This window comes from Poecilia mexicana, unplaced genomic scaffold (genome assembly GCF_051168715.1).
Source record: "Poecilia mexicana isolate PSO_F unplaced genomic scaffold, ASM5116871v1 scaffold_19, whole genome shotgun sequence".
NCBI lineage: Eukaryota > Metazoa > Chordata > Actinopteri > Cyprinodontiformes > Poeciliidae > Poecilia > Poecilia mexicana.
The window spans coordinates 10357831-10378885 of record NW_028263388.1 but is presented as its reverse complement, the minus strand read 5'-3'; the positions used below and the strand labels follow the sequence as shown (position 1 = coordinate 10378885).

The 21055-nt window shown below is 42.1% G+C and overlaps 1 protein-coding gene across 3 annotated transcripts in view; it reads left to right on the top strand.

Annotated features, from left to right (window-relative positions):
- Positions 1 to 17735, top strand: part of grid1b (glutamate receptor, ionotropic, delta 1b) — a 439103-nt gene extending 421368 nt beyond the window's left edge. For 2 of the 3 annotated variants that reach the window (XM_088016451.1, XM_088016450.1), the window contains 4 exons: positions 414 to 580; positions 6618 to 6858; positions 13179 to 13317; positions 16808 to 17735. In XM_088016451.1, coding sequence (XP_087872577.1) covers positions 414 to 580; positions 6618 to 6858; positions 13179 to 13317; positions 16808 to 17274 — 1014 coding nt within the window. In that variant the 3' untranslated portion in view covers positions 17275 to 17735. The remainder of the gene's footprint in view (positions 1 to 413; positions 581 to 6617; positions 6859 to 13178; positions 13318 to 16807) is intronic. The other variant, XM_088016453.1, reaches the window with a different exon arrangement.
- Positions 17736 to 21055: the final 3320 nt, after the last annotated feature.

Genomic DNA, 21055 nt, shown 5'->3' with positions numbered 1-21055 from the left:
TCAACCACAACGAATTTCTGTCAAAACCAGTACCGATAATAAAGGACCCACATTGGGGTGCTTTAGTGTTGCTATTGGAAACACTGTTCGGGATATAAAGGAGAGAAAACGTCAGAGCTGTCACTAGTCCTTGGATGTAGCGTTTGTCAGTGAATCAGTGCAGTTAGATGACATTAGTTGGCCAGCTTAAATAAACTTCTGGAGAAGAAGGTCACTAATTTTTAGAAAAGAATGTATTCATGCAGAGTTCCGACAAAATTGCTTTATTTGAGGTGATAAATGCGTCTAGCTGAAAGAGAGGCTTCTGTTATGAAGCTGATCCTGGTTTCTGTCTGGTGTCCGTCGGGTCTGGACCAAATTTGACCAAATTTAAATTTCTACATCATGTTTTTTTTTTCTCTTTCGTGCTCCAGGCAAAGAAGAGTCCTTACGCTTTCCTGTGGGACATGGCGGTGCTGGAGTACGCGGCGCTGACGGACGACGACTGCACCATCACGGTTTCAGGAAACAGCATGAGCAGCAAAGGCTACGGCATTGCCATGCAGCACGGCAGCCCGTACAGAGACCTCTTCTCTCAGAAGTGAGTGTAACGACGAGGAGATCATCGAAAAGGACGAAATGCTTCTTTTGGTTCTCCTGATATGGTGGCCGACATGGGCAAATGCATGGAAAACGTGTATTTATTTAACATTTTAATATCGGAGGTTTGAGCTGAGATCTATTACAGCTATCTGTTGATGGCTGAATGTGAATCTTCAGCTGACGTGCATCAGGGTTTTAGCTGCTTTAAAGGGCCAGGAAAACAAAGACGATGATGGAGGTTGAAGGCTTTCCCTTCCCTCTAATCCACGTCGTTGACCTTAAGGGTTCATTATCATCTTAAAAAACGCCTGTGTTGATGAGCAAAGGGTCTCACTGAGCCGCCTGTCTCGGCAAATTACGACAGAGTTTTTAACGAGGAGCATTCTTGCTGGAAGACGAAGTGGTGTCACACCGGCTGATTCTTAAACCTGCGTGTTAAAAGATCGGGAGATAAGAAACGCCTCCCTGCCGGCCGCGCTCTCGCTGTTCAATCAATAACGCCTTCCAGGCTGAAGTCAATTAGGCTCACATGAAAGGAGCTCGCATTAAGCCGCGTTGTTGCGAAGAAAACAGGATTACTCACAGTGTGTGAATGTAAACAGAAGTACATGTGCTAATTACTCACCTCGTCTCTGCGAGGCAGATGTCTGAGCAAAGCCGGCGAATTTAAGGAAGTTGGATCATCTTCCTCAGACGAAGCCAGGCGGCTGCAGAGAAAAGTCGTTTTTTTTTTTTTTTTCCTTCCCCTCCCTAATCAAACACAAATTGATCCCAGTGAGATCATAAAAAATCATGCAGATTGGTTATAATCTCCGCATTATTACGTCATTAACAGCGAGATCACTTAAATCTGAACACTTTCTCATCCATCTGCTATTGATTTATTTTTTCTTTCTCTTGAATTTGAAGTCATTGGAGCAATAATCCACCTGCTGCTTCACTTTAAGGAACATAAGATGACCACTTTTATTAGGTGATGAATGTATTTTAGTGATATAGTATGTTTTAACATATCTCGTGTGCCTTTAGCATAAAAAAGTTGAAATTATATAATACAAACCTGTTTATATGGGTAATTTAAAAGGGACTTATTGGAGAATATAACTTTATTTAAAATGTATTACTAAAAGGTTGAAAGTAGAAAGTAAGAAAGCTGTGTCATCTGCATACAGGGAGATTATCTGACCACAGCGATCTTCTTTTCCATCTCTATGTTTTAGTCTCAGAAATTAAGAAACATAAGATTAAAAAAGCTTATAACACTGTGGGGGAAATCCCGACAGCGAGGGTCATAAATGCAGCATGTAGTTTGAGGAAACAGTAAATGAGCTTTATTCATTACTCTCATCTGGGTTGTAGTCAATAAGACTAGTATGACAGGTTTTGTAATACAACCTTCAGTAAAGTCAAAGAAAATTGTTAGAAAAGTCATAAAATTTATACTGAGAGGAAATTTGTATGTTGCAGTAGGATCAAGAAAACAATTTTTCAAATTTCTGTCTTTGTAAGTTAAATAGTTTTAACTAACAAAGACTAAATGTCTTCTGGGTGCAGAACTGTTTTACTTCGCTTTATGTGAAAGAGAATAGTAAAACCTGGACTACAGGTCCAAAGAACTGAGAATGACAATAAACATACTGGCTAAATAAGATATAAAGAACTTGCCTGGGACATCAGTGATGAAGAGAAGTAGAAGTAGAAGAACATGTACCAACTGTATTTCCTAACATGAACATGAAGCCTGCATGAAGGACGTTCAAAAACAAAGAAAACATTAAATTGAGAAAAGTGTTACTTTCAGAACAGATCCTAAATCATCCAAACTTCTGAAAGTTTTCCTTTAGCGCGTCACTTGGCGGTACCTTTGTGAAAGTCCCTGCTCAGAAGCTTTGTGTTTTGGTGCCAACAGAACAAATGCTTTGTGAACTTCCAATCACTGCTGAGCGCTCTAACTCTGCAGCCTCCTCAACTATGTGAACGCCAAAAAACGTGCTGAGTCGGAGAAGTGAGTGACAGAAGGGGGGAAGAGAGAGAGAGTGTGAGGCGAGTGACATGTGAGCAAAGTGTAAGCATCATTCTGCTGGGTTTTTTTTTTTGTTTTTTTTCCCATCCTTACTCTGTTCGAGGCTGCGTTCAAAAACAGGTGTCTGCCCATTGAAATAGAATTGCAGGGATTGGATTCTATGGAGCAAACTTGATACATTTGTATTGCTTAGCTCATAACTAACAAAAATCTTCATACACGTTTAGTTAAATATGTTGCTACAATTAATTATAATGATATTTCGCAAGTCAAATTTCATGGTGCCCCCTGTGGTCACTCGGTGTCCTACATGCAGTGCGTTACACGCCGCTCGTCACAGACGTATGCAGCTACCATGCAGGAAGAAAAGCATTCATTCATCTCCTTCGTGATGAATTCAGCTGCCAACCAGGTTTCAGTGACACAGGTCATTTTAGGAGGAATTTTCTACGCACCTGCTCTGGGATTTTCCTCTGAGCAATGGGAAAGAACTTGCGGGGCTCAGAAGTCTCTGCTGCCTTGAACGCTTCTGATGTGAACATAGAAAGTTTGTAGGGAGGGCAGCTATTATTCAGCAGCTCTGCCCCGTCAGAAGCAGCAGCAGGTTTTTGATGTTTGTGCTCCTTAATGCATTAACCATGGCGCGCTGTTTGCCGCTTTGTGAGGATGAAATATACATAAACACCAAAAGGTGGAGGCTCAGTGTTAATATAGATGTTAACACAAAGCATTAGCAGCAGCGAGCGCTGTGCTGCGGGTTCTTTTGTTGCTCTGGGAAAGTCGCTCTCCGGTGTGTTTCGCACCTCGTAACGCCACAGGCGTCGTTTGCGCCTCCTCCCCCCTTTCGCTCTCCTCCTCCCGGCTCCGGCTCCGTGTCCTCCTCTTTCATCCTCCGAGGTCAGGCGCACACTGAGCAACAATCTCATTTCTCTTTGAGATCGTTCCTCTCTGTATGTGACGAGCCGTGGACCTGAGGGGACGATGAGTCAGCAGCGCTGGCTGGATGGAGATAAAACCTCTGAAATGCAGACACACTTCCACACGGAGAGGTGACAGATTAGTTTGAGGAAGGTGTCGGCGCCTGATGCTTTCTAGCGGTTCTCTGAGGGTTAGAGGAGCAAAAAGACAACAATGAATGGGCGTTCTCTGTGTTTGCATTCACACTGCTGATGCGACGTCGCTCCCCGCAGGGAGCCGGTGGGTATGCGAGTAAACATGACACCATAAATTGCACCAAACATCAGGTATGTGAAGATTGTTACTTCCAGCTCCGTGCTTTCTTCACATTATTAAAAGCAAAAGTTCAATGTTACATTTCGTTCGGCTCCTCAGACACCAACGAAATCTAGCCGAGTAGCTTTAGCAATTACAATCGGCTCAGCTCCTGCAGAGCAGGCACAAAGCTTAGTCAGCTGCATCCGAGAAGTTTGGAAAGTTCCCTGCTGTCTGAGGAAAAACAAAAATAATTCTGCAAATACAGGAGGCCACAGAAGCTTCTCTTTTGTTTAGTGTTAAATGCTGTTGTTGTTCAGATAAAACAAAAAAAATACAGCAAACAGACTTGTTCTAGTATTTTAATTCAGGTAGACTGTAACAATTTGTGCCGCATCAGATTTGTATCTGTGATGTAGACTTTGCTACCGTCTCACCGGTTTGGATTTAGTTATGTGACAGTGGACAGCTCTCTAAAAGCCACTTTTTTGTGCCTCTTGTGGATTTTTATGTTATAAATGCACACAGACCACTGAAGTGGACACTAATGCATCATAAAATACACCATCAACTACTGGCCATCAGTTGGAAATGCAAGAAATTATTTTTGTTAAATCCAATATGGCCGACAGACAAAAAAGCATGCCGACCGACCCGCTCCCTCCTTCTACTGTAGATGACTCTTGCGGGTAAAAAAAAAATATTGAGACATCAGATATCCCCTAAAGAACAATACTACTGATGCATTTTTTTAAATAACAACTTTGTATTTGGAGAAAATTACATCTGATCACCAATTTTTTTTTTCCTACCTTTTTTTATGCCTTAAGAAAATAAAAAAAAAAAAATGGAAAAAAAAAAATCCTGACACAGAGGATCATAATTCATGCATGAAAGGGTTAAAATGCTGTTCCTTCAGACATGCATCCCTGATCATTGGGATGGTGTTTTGGTGTTTGGCTCATATTTGTGCTAACAGTCGTTCACGTACATTTAGATTGATTTTATATAGATACGGCTTGCTGTTGCAGATTTCCTTGCCAGTCTAATTAACTTTTTCCAAACACGGTCAAATGATTCTACAGTCTGGATTTATGTAAAAGCAAATATTTTTGCATGTCTCCAGCTGTTGAAAGGAGGAACAGAGTCTGACTCAATGTTTGACAGCGACATTGGTAGCGACATCAGAGTAATGCTAACTTTATAACTGACTAAACCACAAAAAAACGTGGTTTGTTGACTAGCGCGACCTACATGTGTAATTTATTCCCCCTCCCCAAAGTTAGTGGGTGCGACTTATGTTCAGATGTGCTCAACGTAATATGGAGCAAACCTGCTACACCGACTAATAGCAGCATATTAATAACTCACTTCTTTCACTTTTTTCACTAAGTTTTAACGTTGTGATGACTACGCTAATATTGAGATGGATATGTGGATGGATGAGCTCCAGTTCTCCACAGAAGTTACTGGGTGTGATGTAAAAACTCTGTCAGAGATTTTTTAAAAAATCTAAACATAACCCCTCACCCCCTTTGCACAGCAAACAGTATTTAAATTACTTTTGATCCAGATCCAGTCTGAACAGAGAGCTTGCTGTGGTGATCTAAGAAAACTTTTTCACTGTTTTATTCCTCTTTGTCTTGCCTGTCTGGTCCCTGCCGCATGCGGTCGCGTTCGGCTCCGCGTTGACCCCCGTGGAGGTGCTTCCGCTCCTTCTTCCCTCCCCTCTTCATTTAAACAACTCCGTGTTTAATTTGTGCCACTCACAGAATGCTGAGCTGCTCCTTATTTAATGAATTTTCCGCTCTGGGCCCGGCCCCGGTTCAGCGGGCGTCCAACAGCCGGAGGCATCTCCTCGGCGCAACGTTCTGGGATTCGCAGGGATAATGTGTCTGAGTGTTAAAATGAGGGCAGGGCTATTGTTCGCCGTAGAAGCCATTATCTCCGCGTTCCCAACCATCATGTTAATACCACATCCCACAACTGCTGTGCTACCTCCATCGCCGGCTGTCTGCTTGATAATCCGGCCACTAAGAACCTTCGCAGACTTTGTAGTTTCTGCTGAATTTGTGCTGCTAAACTGTTTTGTCCTCGGGGTGTTTAGAGGACAGACTGCGGATGGAAGCCACTGTGCGCTGACCTTCAGCATGTTGACACTGAGCTGAGCCGATTAAACACATCAAATTAGGCTCTGGTTTTATGGCCTGATTACCTCCTGCTTTATTTCAGAAACGGCATATCTGATGTTTAGACGCACAGCTCTGACATGGATGATTTTCGAAAGGATTGCTCTGAACCTTTCCGTCAGACTCCAAAGCCGTCTGCTATGTTTGCACTTTGTAGTGAACCTGTGACAAAGATGTGCGCAGGTACTCACATCTTTGGGAGGCTTGTTATTGATAAAAAAAAAAAAAAAATCCCTTCTATTTCATTTAGACTAAAAGAAGCACTTTGCTTTTCAGTCACAACTGATAATTTTGCTGGGTAAAATAATTTTTTTTCCTTTGTTTAGAAATGATAAAATACCTGCTTTGAGGTGGTTATTTTCAAAAGAACTGAGACAAATGAGCACATACTTTCCTGTTATCTTTCACCTTCTAACTTAATTCACAGATGGGTTTATTTGTGTGGATTATTTGGGTTGTTACCGACTCACAGTAATGATCAGAAATGTACTTACTGAGAGTAACACTGTGCCCAGTACTTATTTCATTTTATGTACCGTAAACCAGTAGCCACACGAAGCAACGGGAAGTGGACTAAAACGTCTCTGTGGCATTCCTGCTGTCTCCCTCAGGATCTTGGAGCTGCAGGAGAAAGGCGACCTGGACATCATGAAGCAGAAGTGGTGGCCGCGCACCGGCCGCTGCGACCTCAGCAGCCACGCCAGCGCCCATCCCGACGGCCGCTCCCTCAAGCTGCACAGCTTCGCTGGCATCTTCTGCATCCTGGCCGCCGGCCTCTTGCTGGCCTGCCTTGTGGCCGGCTTGGAAGCCTGGTGGAACAGCAACCGCTGCCGGCAGGAGCAGCCCAAAGAGGTGACCGAGCATAGGGCCCGGCGGACGGGCCAGCGGGGGGAAGACACTGCCACACTCTACTTTAAGGATCCAGCCGCAGACGCGAGCCCCGACTTAGTGGAGCTCCAGTACACCCAGCTGTAGAGGAGAGATTTAGGGTTGGTAGTGTTAGCGGAGGAAGGCTGGGGGACAGAGGGAGAGGCAAGGTAGGACAGAGTTAGGTCGACATGCTCTGTGCCTCATTAGTCCAGGCCACTAATTGAAATCAAATTTGGTCTCTTATAATTTAACCCACTTCATTTTTTTTCTTTTATCCGTCCATCACTCCCCTCTCACCTTGTCCTAAACAAGGACTTTGGCTATTTTTGTAGCTCAAATTCTCCAAGCCACAAGAAGCACACAGCATACTCCACCCAACCCCATTACTTCTACTAATTCGCCCATAAAGCAACTTATCGGTGCTTCCCCTCATTAGCTCAACACGCCAGGTTCTGCCTTCCGACACATCCTGCATGTTTCCCGGCAAACCTTCACTCTCACTAAAGCACAGCGTGCACCACAGGCTTTAATGATCGGTCCCCACGGCGACGCCTTTCTAACCATTTAAGAGCCGCTGTTGAATTATTGTTACAAAGCCATTTTCTGTAGTAAAGCTTTGGTAATTTCCCTAACCCAAGGGTTCTGAAAGGAGGCGATAATTAGCCAAGAAAATGAGTGATTGCTCAGGCTGCCGGGGATGACGGTGTCAAACACTGAAACCTTTTTAATGCTTATGGACATTTTCAGTTTCACTGAGATATCAGGAGACAAAAACAGTCATAAAGCAGTTTCCATTAGCAGCTACGCCATCAAGTGGTGTCCAAATATTTGTTCTTATTGCTGAAACCCATCTTAATAAGTGCCTGATGAATAATAAATGGTTCTCTGTTGTGGTTATATTTTCGCAAGTTGTCAAAGACGCCTGATGAGGATCAACTTTAATGTGATATAATTAGCACAAATCCCTGAGTGGCCCTTGAGTTTTGGAAAGACTTGCAGCTATAAGAAAAAGAAAAAAAAAAAAAGAAAGAAATGAAGGCGAGCGGAGAGCTCAACATGGCACCGTCGGGGCTTTTCTGTGATGACTAAAGCAAGCAAACAAGAAAACAAGCATTCTTCTGCAACTCGGCTGTGAGCATTTATGCACTAGTCTATTCTGATAAATGTGTGCGTTGCCAGACGGCAGGAATTTTAATTTATTCCTCTTCTTTTTATTATTTATGTCCTGTAGTCTTTTGTTGTGGTTTTATACATAGCTGAAGCTCATTCAGAGTTTTTCCGTTGCCACATTTTTTTATCAGGATGAGGTGTCAGACCTAAAACAAGACGGATACAATCCAGCCTCTTAAAAAAAAAAAAAAAAAAAAGAAAACAGTCCCTTTTGGACCCTTGGCTATTCAGAAACAGTTGTTTGCTACAACATGGACTCTGCTGAAGTCTGAAATTTTACCCAGTCGCTAACATTCAAGGCTATGAAGCTTACCAGAAATCACCTGCACTGTAAACAACCGTCCTCAACCCCAAAGAGAGAAATGCCAACCTAAACAAAATTCAATACTTGGAAGCGTGGCCAACACACACTTGAACGGCTTTGTTCACTTCCACCGCTGCCATTACTCAACTGCAGGCGGATTACAGTCCTAAAAACTCATTCGCAACTTCTCCTTCTGTTTGCTGATTGGCCCAGTTGGCTCGGCTTATTCCATGTTTGATCTTGGTATAGGTACTTTAGCATGAACAGTATGATCTTTTTTTTTTTTTTTTTTTTTTTTTCAAATACTGCTGATATTCTTTTGGCTAGAGCGATGCTGGACACAATGCACATAGCAGCCACAGTGCCGTACAATGACTGTCTTGGAGAGCTGCCAGTCTTCTTCAGGCGTGATGAAGTTGTAAAGTTGTCACGGCGCTAGTGTGGCCATTTTAAATTCACTGCTATTCGCCACCGTGATATTATTCTACCAGAAAATCCATACGCCAGATTTGCACGTTTTGGGAAATAGAGTTTAATATATACTAGAAGGCCTTTCCTCCTGATTTCATAGACTAGAAAGGTTCTTCTTTAAAGATATTTAGCACTGTAGTACCCTGTTGTGTGTCAACATCACATGTTCATTCTTTCAGCTTAGGAGCCTTATTTTTATGATTGAAGAACTTCTAGGTCAGACAAAAATAATAATATATAACACGGACTCCAACTCCAAAGAGCTACTGATATAAACATCTGCCTGGCCTGAGACTTTAAGCAGTTTGCTAATATATGCTGTTGCACTCTTCTGATTAACAACCTCGGGAGCAGAGGCAACGCAGGTGCTTACTCTCAAAGTTGGGCTGCAGAAATCAATCAGAACACTAACACCCATTAAAAAGTACACCCAAACGGAATCCAATAAGTTTAGTACAAGGCCCTGCAAGACTCACTCTTAACAGCGTTCTGAAAACTCCAGGCAAACTAAGATTCCCTCGAGGAGCTTACCATCAATGTGCACTCTTGCGCTAACATAACATTGCTGATAAACCAACATAAGCTGCAGAATACGATCTTCCCCAAATATGAACATTTCTACGATTACACGTGCAGTCAACCATCTGCAAAAATCGTGTCATAGCTGCAATGCCTTTCAGGTTTAAAAGTGGTGAATAAGTGCAGTGCAACAGGCAACAGAAGAAATAGATGCACGTCCAACAGAAACCCATGCAGCATCCTGACAGTTTAGCGACAGAGCTGTTGAACTGAATGCGGGCCTCATTACAACATCAGATTTCGCTTTCACTACCGTCGCGTATCAGTTTCTTTAACAGTTAAGTCATCTGTCTGTTCACTTGCTCAGATGCACTAACCCTCAATGAGCGAGCCACGCGTTCAATCAGATTTAATTAGAAAATAAAGGGAGCTTGTGTGTCACACAAAAGAAATGGGGGTTGGTATCATTTAGACATGTTCTTGAATCCACTTACAGAATCTGATTAAGTTCCACAGTTTTATGTAACGAGAATTAAACAGAGGCTAATTAAACATGCAATTAGCTTCTGTAAATGAATTATCTTGACAGTAAACCGATAACGATGACCTGGACGTTAGCCGAGCCGCAGCGAGGGTAAAACGTCCCATTACGTGTTTATCAGACGGATTAGGACAAAAGCTGGTTAAAGGTTTCAGATAACCGATCCATGTGAAGACGTGAGTTCTAAAAGAACAATAGGTCCTAAGCTGCTCTATTAGTCTGACAGCTGTGTGCAAGTAAGTAAGCTTGATTTTATTTGTATAGCGCCTTTCACAGATTAAAAAAAAAGAAAAAAAAAAGAAAGAAAACAGTCTCTTTCATGGGTCAGGACTCAACTGATTTTTGTTAAATCTGTAAAAGTTCGAGTTCTTTTTCATTTTTGGACGATGTGAGTTCATTTTTACAGTTGTAGAATATATGCACAAATACAGTGGGGTCTTCAGTGTTACCCCAGAGGTCTTTCAACAACAAGACCCCCTTATTCAGGTGCCTATGACAGGGTTAAGCAGGGTTTGACTTGTGCAACAGCAGTGGATGTGTCTGCGCCTTTTATCCAGAGCTATGTGCGGCTTCCATGGAGAGCTGGTTTTGTCTGTGGACCAGTTTTTAAGTGACAAGCACAAAAAAAAACCCACACTCCTATACAGTATTTCAATGGCAAAGGAGATCTTCATATAAAATCCAGTAATTAACAGTATGAAATGTGTTTGAGAACGCCAACAAGATGAAAAGTTAGCAACGCATCCCCTCAAGTCCCTTATAACCCCTTAACGTGCAGCCAAACGCCCGTGTGCAGTTTTTCCATTGTATTTTCCAGGGCTGAGGGTTAAGGGGTTAATTAATGTCATTGATGACCTAAAGCAAAGAGTTGTGCTTCGATTTTTATTATAAACTGACTTGGTAAGATAATCACACATTGGCCAATGCCAAATGCACACAGTGAAAAGAAAGATTAGTCACCTTTGGGGGCTAATATAACATGAAAATAGCATTTAACATAATGAAAAATTAATAATTCTTATAGTAGGAAATGATACCAGTAAATGTTAACGCTTCTAAAACATGTCACAGTCTTGACCATCATTTTGCAATAGATGGAAGTAACACTTTTATATCATATTTATTTCTAAATGGGTATTCATGTTTTACTGACGTTTTAATAGTATTTGCTGTTCTGTGCCTTGAAAAATCGCAAGAATATTATTTTTAGTATCAAGACGACAACCCTACTGTCCTCTGAAAAGTCCTTTCACTAAAACTGACGTGACGTAATCCTCAGACCAGGTTGGGTTCATCCTCACCCAAAACGCTTAATGTGCCGGAGGAAGCTGGAACTGACATCCTGCGTTGCCAGAATCACCTGGTGTTGAGCCGCATAAACCTGAGAAAGCTTTCTCACAAGTTCTTTAAAAAATAAAAATAATAAAAAATATCTTTCCATCTTAGTAAAAATGTATGTCAAGACACCCACACATGCAAACCACATCTTACTGAATAAAAATTCCCCTGTAAATTTGCGCCCTCTGACCTCTTGTCCAGCCTTGAATGTACAAATGTTGCTCTCTCCAGAGGACCATTGTAGCTGTTAAGACCGCAGAATGAGAGGAACATCAAAAAACTATTTTTTGAACCAACTCGCGTGCGTGAGCAGTTGCTTCATGTTTAAAGCTAGCAGCATTTCAGCCATCAGAATGTAGGAAAATCTGCCTTCTATTTCCCGATGTTTCACCACGGTTCAGACACAAATTAAAGTCGAGGGGCTGGAGGCTTTAAAATGACAGCAATTTAACCAAGTGCTCTTCCCAGCAGTTTTCCTTTTTATGTTTAACACGCTAATGTTCATGTTTTCCACTCCAGAAATGCCTCCAGGATAAGTGTGGGGATGTCACTCAAAGCACCTAAAACTATTTATGGATATCGTTTCAGTGTATGTTTAGAAGACACTTTACATTTTGAATAAGTCTTTCTCACTCGCAAACATCTAGAGCTGCGATTCCCACCCCTGGCCATCAAATACCCATGCTTTGCATACTTTAGGGTGAGTCCAGTAGACTTGGTTCAATTGGGGACCAAAATGGCAACGTCTATTTTATATTTTGAGCTGCAGCAGTTCTCGCTCTCTCTCTCACACACACAAAATTTTGGGTTATTTTATTGTGTCAAACAATACAAACCAATTGTAAAACCTGTCCCCCTCCCCCATGCCTGTGGTGGTGCTGCACCAAAAACTCCCAAAGGAAGCAACATGAAAACCTCAGAAGAAAACATGTTTGCATTTTCCTTCTTCTCAAAATGCAAAGGAAAATGGAGTTGCATCCAATTTTAGCAGTTGTAGGATTTTTATTTTGTCTTTGGTGAAAGACTACAAGCCATTTTTCCTTCTACTGCTAGATTTATGTACCCAAAGGGTCCTGTGGTATAGTTCGCTTCCTGCTTTTGAAGCAGTCTACATCCACATATGTATTTGAATCGAGCCAGAGTTCACTTCAAACTGAGACATAGATTTTTAGGTGGACCAGAGTTCGCTTTTTCTTGGTCCACATCAGAGTTTGATTGCACATTCACACGTCCCCAAATGAACCGGACTTTACTGACAAACGGACTTTTACCCAACCTGCACAGTTCAGGGCAGAGTCAGATATTTGACCAGACCCACAACGATGCCAGAACAATCTTGTTCATAGATCTGCATTTCCTGTTAATCACAGAACTGCCATAAGACCAGGAGACAACAAACATTGGAGCTTCCACTGAATCTTGCCCAGTTGAACAGTTGCTCAACCCCAACCACTTGCTTTACGTCTAAAGTATAATAAAGATAAGTTTTTGGCATTTTAAGACAAAAGTTTTGTCAACATTCTGAATCGCATTTGGACAGAATGCAGCAATTATGCAACACGAGGGGTTGTGGTCTTGACGGGTCATCAGGATCTAAAACCAGACCAGCTGTCAGACCCCTGTAGCGTGAACCTGTAGTGTATGCTGTGTGTTGTGGTGACAGGACATGGGCTGAGTTTCATCTCCAGCCACAGGCAGAATAGATCTGCACCATGTGACCTATGTCAAGTGACTGGATGAAGCTTTTGATGTGGATCCATAAACTAAAGTGTGAGCAGACAATTCTGTGTCGGCCTTTAGCGCCCTTGTCTCTTTAACTCCTACCTGTTGCTGTCACTGTGTCACGTCATGCTGCAGATTATATGTCAATGTGGACACCCGTCTTCTCTCTCCTCTCCCTCTCTTCACCTCTCCTCTCCATCTCTCTATTTACACTTGACTGTCTATGATCTCGTGCAGGTCACTAAGGATTACAGACTGGCAAGGGTTTCTGGTCCATTGACATATAATGACATTACAACTGCTTCATCGGAGGGGAGGAGGGACATTTGGACAGACAGAGAGAGAGGCTGGGATGAAGCAGAAGCAATTGATACAGGTCAGATTAGAGCTCATATGCAACCATCCGAATAAATCCAAACAAAATGATCGATTTCTGTGCCGTCGCAGAGCTCTTGGTTTTTTTTATTTTAGGTGGATTTATTTCTGGTATAATCTGAGCAGAAATGTGCTTGATTGAGGCGAGCAAATCTTCCAGTTCCTAATCTTAAATCAAGCCCAGTATTCACCTTGAAGACTTCCATCAATTGGGAGAAATTAAACTAATTTCTTTGAAATGTTAAATATAAACGTTTCCAAAAAGTGCTTTTCATTTTGTTTTTTAGCGGCAGCTAATTATAACACAACAACCTAAACTTTTTATCAGTCTCATCTGTTCATCAGACACTGACTGGGATCATCTCACCAGCCACAGTGATCCTTCCTCCATGAGAAACCCTCTCGGTTGTTGCATTATATTTGTGTTTTTTCCCCCTCTTTTATGTTTTGTTCGATCATCTTTTAAGTGTGTGAATGAATTTCAAACGGCTCACCTCTGATCTTTCTTGCTGCTGTTTCAGGATTGGTGAAGAAATGCTGAAGGTGTTAGCATTAAACCGTGCTTTAAGGCAAACGTGGTTCTTGCAGGAACAAGATCTAGTACAGTACATTTGCTTTATGAGGTGTGGTGGGGAGTGTAAGGCTTTTTTTAACCCAGTTGGGGAACTAACCTGGGTTGGTTGTCTACTAACAAGACAACCAACTTGGAGAATCTGCTGCAACCACTGGTGTTTCATTATGAGACCTTTAACAAAAAAAAATCCTTTTTTCCTTTAGGAAGTTCTCTTCAGTCGATAACTTCTTCAAAACCCACCGCTCTACAAACCTTTGCAAGAGATCCTTCCTCCCAATGGTGAAAAAAACTGAAAATGGCTTACTAAAAAAAAAAATCTATTTACTTTTAGGATTAAAAAAAGACAAAGTAAAAATAATTTATTGGGGGAGGACGGGGATGTCAGTTTACAGATTTCTTCTGTTTTTGCCACATTTTTAATTAATCTGAAGCAGTGCAGAAACAAGTACTCTTTCAAAGGTTGTTGCAGATTTTGTTGCCTTTCCACTTACTGTTGATGTAAAGCCTTACACTATTCCTAACATGACCTCTGCTTGTATTATGCATCTATTTAGTGACACAAGACACAGAGGTATTCCTTCCCACCTTGTAATCTTTGTCTAATTATTTTGAATGGAAATTATAACATGAAAACAGAGTTATTATAAAAAACATTTTGCCTAAAGATAAAAAAAGCACACATCACAAATTTTATTTACATTAGCAACATAAATCTTTGACAAAAGCTTTAATTTGCTTTCTTTTTCTTCAATGTTTTGTCTGCCAAATCCTGCCATAAAAAGTTTACATAGCTAATAGAAAGTCTAACCCACAGTAACTAAATTTTTATCATTGCTATCAATTATACAAGATTGAATATACACAGTTCCAAAAAAAAAAAAAAAAACCCAAAACAACCTCAAATACCACAAATTCAGGTTCCCCTGGCATAGAGCAACATGTTAATTTGTTTTTTTATTTTTTTAATGCATCTGTAAAAGTCACTATTTCTTTGGAGAAGGGGATATTTTTGCTTGGCGCCCAAAGAGAAGATAGATCATCATCTCAGAGATGGTGACAGCACAGTAAAGGTTGATGTGAGGCAATGGGCCAGTTGAGAAACAGCTCCTCTGGTGAAGAGTTCAAATATTTCACAAGACCACTCGAATCTACAACGAGCCAGAACCAATCAGAAACTCTCCTTATCGCTTTTGAGCACAATCCACTCCACGGTTACTGTATTTACAAAGTGGCAGGAGGCAAAACGATTTCAAATGCCCTCCCACTGGGACCCCTTATTACCGGAGTTGTTTGTTTTCAAAATTAATGGAGGCTTTCACGCAGCTGTTGTTTTTTTTTTTTGTTGTTGTTTCCCCTCCACTGCCCCCCTCCATCTGCACTTACATCGCCCGTCCAACTTTTAACAACCGGCTGAGGTTTAATCCCGGGCATCTATTTATCTTGGCTGGCTCCCAACCTGACACTCCCAAAAAAACAAAAACATATTTTTAATGAGGTGCCAGTCTGCCGGAAGAATAACCAGGGCTGAGATGTTTTAATTGGCTCAGAGAGCTGTTCTTCGAGACTCGAGTGGGATCATTCAGACGCACCTGCAGCCTGCTCGAGCAACACCTTCTATCAGCAAAAGTTGAAAGCGGGTCTTCGCGAAGTCCTCACCGACACCTTGCTGCTTTAAATTTAGAGCTTTGCAACATTTAGGTAGGAACGCCTCTGGATTCTTAACTCATTTTTTACCAGAGGAAAAACAATGCCGTAGAAAGGCTGCTACAGGCAGGGGTGGGGACAGGGGGTGCATGCCTTGGTTATGTGTAAAACCTTGTGCCTCTGAAACAAGACGGGACCTGAACGTGTGCGCTTTGATACGGAGTACAGATGTAACACTTGCACTGTGTCAGTGTGACTAGTACAGTTTGTCGAGTTGAATCTGATCCTGGAGCCGAACGGGGCTCGCATTCAGGAACTGACCTTGTGTGCTTGTTGGAAAGTGAATAAAGTTGCTTTAAATTCTCCCCAAACGCCGAGTGGCTGCGCTGTGACTGCACACGCGGCGAACAAACATCCATGAAGGAAAATCTGGACTCAAAGCCACCAGGCCTGCTTAATATGCTGGTCATGCCTTCCCTCTCTTACTCCCTCCCTCCTCTCACCCCGCCTGTTTGTCCTTTACCTTCCCTTAACCCAGTGTACTGAACCAGACCTGCGGTTCAACAGGGAAACACTGAAGTGTCTATTAATGCCTAACAAGTATGCATGACTGCAATCAGCAGGAGATGCAGCGTCAGCCAATGTTTTGATTAAATTGTTCTGATAGGGAACCGATTCGGCAGTCCTGCTGCATGGAGCCGATCGGCTCCAAGGGCAGGGAGGAAACGCACACCACGGAGGGGAGAGAAAAACCTGGAGGAACAGTCATAAATCTGAAAAGCTTAAACTTTTATGTGTTTATCTGACACATGAAGGTTTCGATAAATCTTTTAAGCAGGAATAAAAGAGCCATCATGTTTAGCAAGAAGCTAAGCAACAGCAGACAGCTCTCCAACAAGCTCCTGCCTGTCAGTTTGGCCCCAGGATTGTTATGGTTTTTTTTTCTTCTTCTTCTTTCCCCCCTCCCACTCCACGCATCAAACATTTAATACTCACTGGCCAAGTTTGATTTCAAAGTACACACACATATTGGTTCCTGTGGCCTCAGTTCTCACTGGGCTTTTCAACCCAAACCACAGAGTGGAGTCAGTCTATCAGCTGGCGTCCGTCACAAACACTGCCTGATTAGGAATGCATGGAGCATCAGCAGAGCTGAATCAGTCGGAGAAACCGGCCCATCGCCAATCTCAGCCTCTGTGTCCCTCCTCCCCTTCCTTTCTCCCCCTGTCTCCCCTCTGTCCTACTCCTCCACCCCACCTCCCTCCTCTTGTAGGACAAGGAGGTGAATCTGGAACAGGTGCATCGTCGTATGAACAGTCTTTTGGACGAGGACTTGGCCCACAAGCAGATCCCCGGTCCCTCTATCGAGATCTCTGCGCTGGACATCGGCAGCATGCAGCCCAGCCAGGCCTCTCTGGTACCGGGGCCGGAGTCCGTGCGGGACTACCCGCCCTCGGCCCTCACTGTGACCACCTACCTGCCCGGGGAGGGACCCCCACCTCCCCCGCTTCCCCACCCTCACCATGGGGGGACCCTAGGCAGGACACTGCCCCCGTCCCAGGGCCCTGGCAGCACCACGTTGCCCCCGCACCACCCTCTCAGCAGCACCAGCCTCAGCGGCACCATGCAGTGCAAACACCGGGCTCCCAACGGGGGGCTCTTCCGGCAGAGCCCTGGCAAGACACCCATGCCAATGTCCTACCAGGCAGTCTCCGCAGGACCCATACCCGAAGCCATTGATCCCTCCCACAGTACATCCATATAGAGACAGGATGGGACGGGGGTGGAGGGGTGCGGGTGGCGGCCGCTCTGGACTTTACCCAGGTCGGCATGGGAGGTGGGTTGGGCAGCTTTAGAAGGGAAAAACATGTATAAATTAAAAACATTTTGTATCCTACCATCCGTTCAGAGAATACGTTTAAAAGAAGGAAAAAAATGGGTATATGTGGGGTTTGTGGGGCGCGAGGGAGGGGCCCGGGGCGGGCAGATGGGTTCTGGGCGGGCTGTAATCTTTTTCTGTACATATCTGTAAATATCGAGACAATGAGTGAGGTCAAAGTGTATTTTGAATATTCTCAATTTTTGAAGTTGAGTTATAAAACACAAAAAAGATAAAAAAATCTATATCTATACATTGATGAAACGTTCTGACTGTTTGAATGGCTTTGTAAATTTTGTTCAATTAAAAACAATGACGCGGATTTCATCGTGATTGTTTTCTAAGTGCCGAAATTAAACGATGTCTCTCGCCACAACTCATCAGTGTAAAACGACTACCCATGATGCACTGCTGTAGGGGACGTTGTAGTGTTGGACACCCACTGTTATGCACCTCTGTACCAAACCTATATCCAGTATACCTTCAGATGCATCGGACAAAAATGGTCACTTTCCCCCCCCATTTGTGTTACTATAAAATAGACTTGGTTTTTTATTTTATTTTATTTTCATTTCAAAGCTGAGGTCGACATCTGTTCTTTTTTTGTTCCATCCACTGTAAACGGTGTTTGTATGAGGAAGAGATGTTTTTGTTTCACACAGATGAATACATTGTTTATATGGACATTTTCTATTTGCCGTCACTTTTTAAAAAGATGAATGAAAGGAATAGTGGAGCAAGAAAAGGTGAAGACTTCAGGCTGTGATCACACAGACGCTGCTTGTAATTCGAGGGAGAACTTCCACTTTATCGCTGTTAGACTTTGGGTCCCTTCAGGTTTCTAATTAGTGGACGAAGGTGACAATTTGGGTTTTTACAATATAATCAAGAAAATTTGCTCTTCAAGTGGAATATATCCAGCTTTGACTTGCTTAGAGATGTGCTGATCGGGTTTATCAAAGCTAACTGACTGAATTTGACTGATCACCATTTCTTCCCCCCCGTCTGAAATATGACAAAACAAAGGAGAGGGTGCTTGATACAGAAAGCAGAAACCGATTACAATTAATGCATAAATGTACATGCCTGAAACTTTTATCCTTTCTTTTACTCAAATGCCCATAAATGAAGATGCTACATTCCAATCAATAAGAGTTCTTAATTTTGTTGCATTTAACCAATGGAGCAAGGAAGTCTTTTTTTTTTTTTTCAGTGTTTCACCAAGAAGAACTTGATAATTAACACCTCCCTACACATTTTAATAGAATAATCTGCTAAAGTATAAAGTATGACAAATTTTTGTTTCTAATCCCGGTAAGAAGCCAACAACCTGACTTGATAATTAAATGTAAGCATCAGCAATATGATTTGTTTCCTACATGTTTACTACTCTTTTAAACAAGTTTTACCATCTTGTGGCGACAGTATCTGCACAACCAAATTCAAACTAAAAAGAATGACTAGATCCATTTTAGTTTTGCCCCAATCCAAGGCCTGAGCAGCTGGAGTCCTGAATGTTTTGGATGTTTCCCTCATTCAACAATCCCACTTCAAATGAATAGTTTATTAGTGGGTCTCTGCAGAGCTGGACGGCATGCTGAGGAAGGTAATTCAGCAATTGGAGTTGGAGCCGACCCATCTTAAACCTGCCAGGCATCTGCCCTTGAGGACTGGAATGGGATTTTGCTGATATAAATGCTTTAAAACCAGAAGGTAACATTTATTCCTGTTGCTCATCCTCCGCATCCATCCATGATGAACCGTATACATTGGCTTAACCAGAAGTATAGAATGGAAAAAATATTGTGCTTCTTTTTCACAATAGTATATTTAACTCTGTTTCTTATAGAGAAACATGAGCTATTAGCTGATTATCAGGCTATCTGCTCTGGTAGGACTATCAGTCAGCTGCTAGGAGGTTCCCACTTATATTACTTTAATCAATAGGAAGAACCTGGAATACATTGTTATCAGTGATAGTCCAACACTTATCCAGTAGTGGTTTAAAAATGTTCATATTTTTATTCATCTAACTGCGAATTTCAAAGAACCTTCGTTATTCTAAGAAAATCCATCATCAGCATTCTTGAGGCCATGTGTGAAACTATCAAATTAAAGCTCCAAATATTTACAAACTTACCAGATGTTGAAAAAGAAAAGAAAAATAAAAAAAACATGATATTTTCTTTTTAATTGCCAGAAGTTTCATTTCCAACCTATAATTCATTAAGAACCAACACAGTTGAGGTTGGTCCATAAAATGTTGCAGGTGATCAACAATGCATACAAAAAAGCCCATTTCTGTCAACTGGAACTTGGATGGAAAAAATTTTTTTTTCCTGATCAAATTGAGGTGTGAACACAATTCCAGCCCAAGTATGCCAAAGCTTGTAGAAAACGACCCGATCTCAAGTTATTATGCAAATGTGAAGCAAAAGTATCAGGCAGCAGTGGCTAGTCCTGAGCACAGCCTGTCTCTCACCTTTAGCTTAGTGTAATTAACCAGAATATTAAAATGATATAAATATGTTTTTTTTTCTACCAGAGAAGTTATTGTCACTTGTATTGAGGTTTTTCTCAGTATTTATTCTTATCAGGAAAGAGGGCAAAATGACCAAGGCCTCATATTCCCACAAGTCATTCCTAATGAGGTCCATTATCACCTGAGGGGATGACGGAGGGCGTCATTATCCAAAGTGCAATCACAGGCTCACGATGGAGGCAATTCAGCAGGTGCCATACCCCACAGCTATTCGGAAAACGGAGGAAGTTTTACCACGTTTGCCGAATGTTTTTTTTTTCTTCTTTCTCCTCAGAATATCATAACGAGCCTTGAAAGAAAACTGTTTAAGAGGAAATCTAAAGCCCACACTTCACCCCTGGCATTTTTGCTGTTATAAGTGCGATTAATGTGCATTTATAGGCCTAATGAGTTTTGACTTCATTTTCATTTGCCAGAGCGGGCTGTTTGGAAGCCTGCTGATCGCTCACGGTAGAGTTTTCAGGACATTAGCAGCCAGAAAGCAGCAAGGAGCAGACCGACTCGCCTTTGACGGGTTCCCCATTCCTCACGCGCTAATGTGCAAAAGAAGAAATAAAGAGACTTTGACTTGCAGGAACGAAGGGCCTCCTTTCTGGAGATGGGACATCAGGTTTGATTTTTTTTTTTTTTTTGCTGCAGAAAGTAGATGTATCCCACAAATCTAACAACAAGATGTTCTATGTTTTGTTGATGATATTGATGTTATTTAAACTGCTTGTTTCTTTTTGTGCTGTCTCCACTTGTCCACCTTGACAAGGACGAAGATTGTAGATGGATTACAGTAAAACCCGTTTTGTATCTAAGTAATTGGGGTTTGATAAGAAACTAACTGGAGTCTTTTAGGCTCCTGTACTGCATCGCTTTACTCTTTTTGCTGGAATTTCCTTCATCGACACACACACTCAAGCCCACATGAAGAAAAATTCTCAAGACGGTTTTGAATCCAGTCAAAAAAAAAAAAAAAAAAAAGACAATCATGTCTGAAATGTGGCCATTCAGAACCTGTGCATTTTACTGGTTAAACTGTGAATTTATCAGCTACCTTAAAGATGACCAGATCAGAGCAAGGTAAAGATGCTATCATAAAAAGTAAGATAACG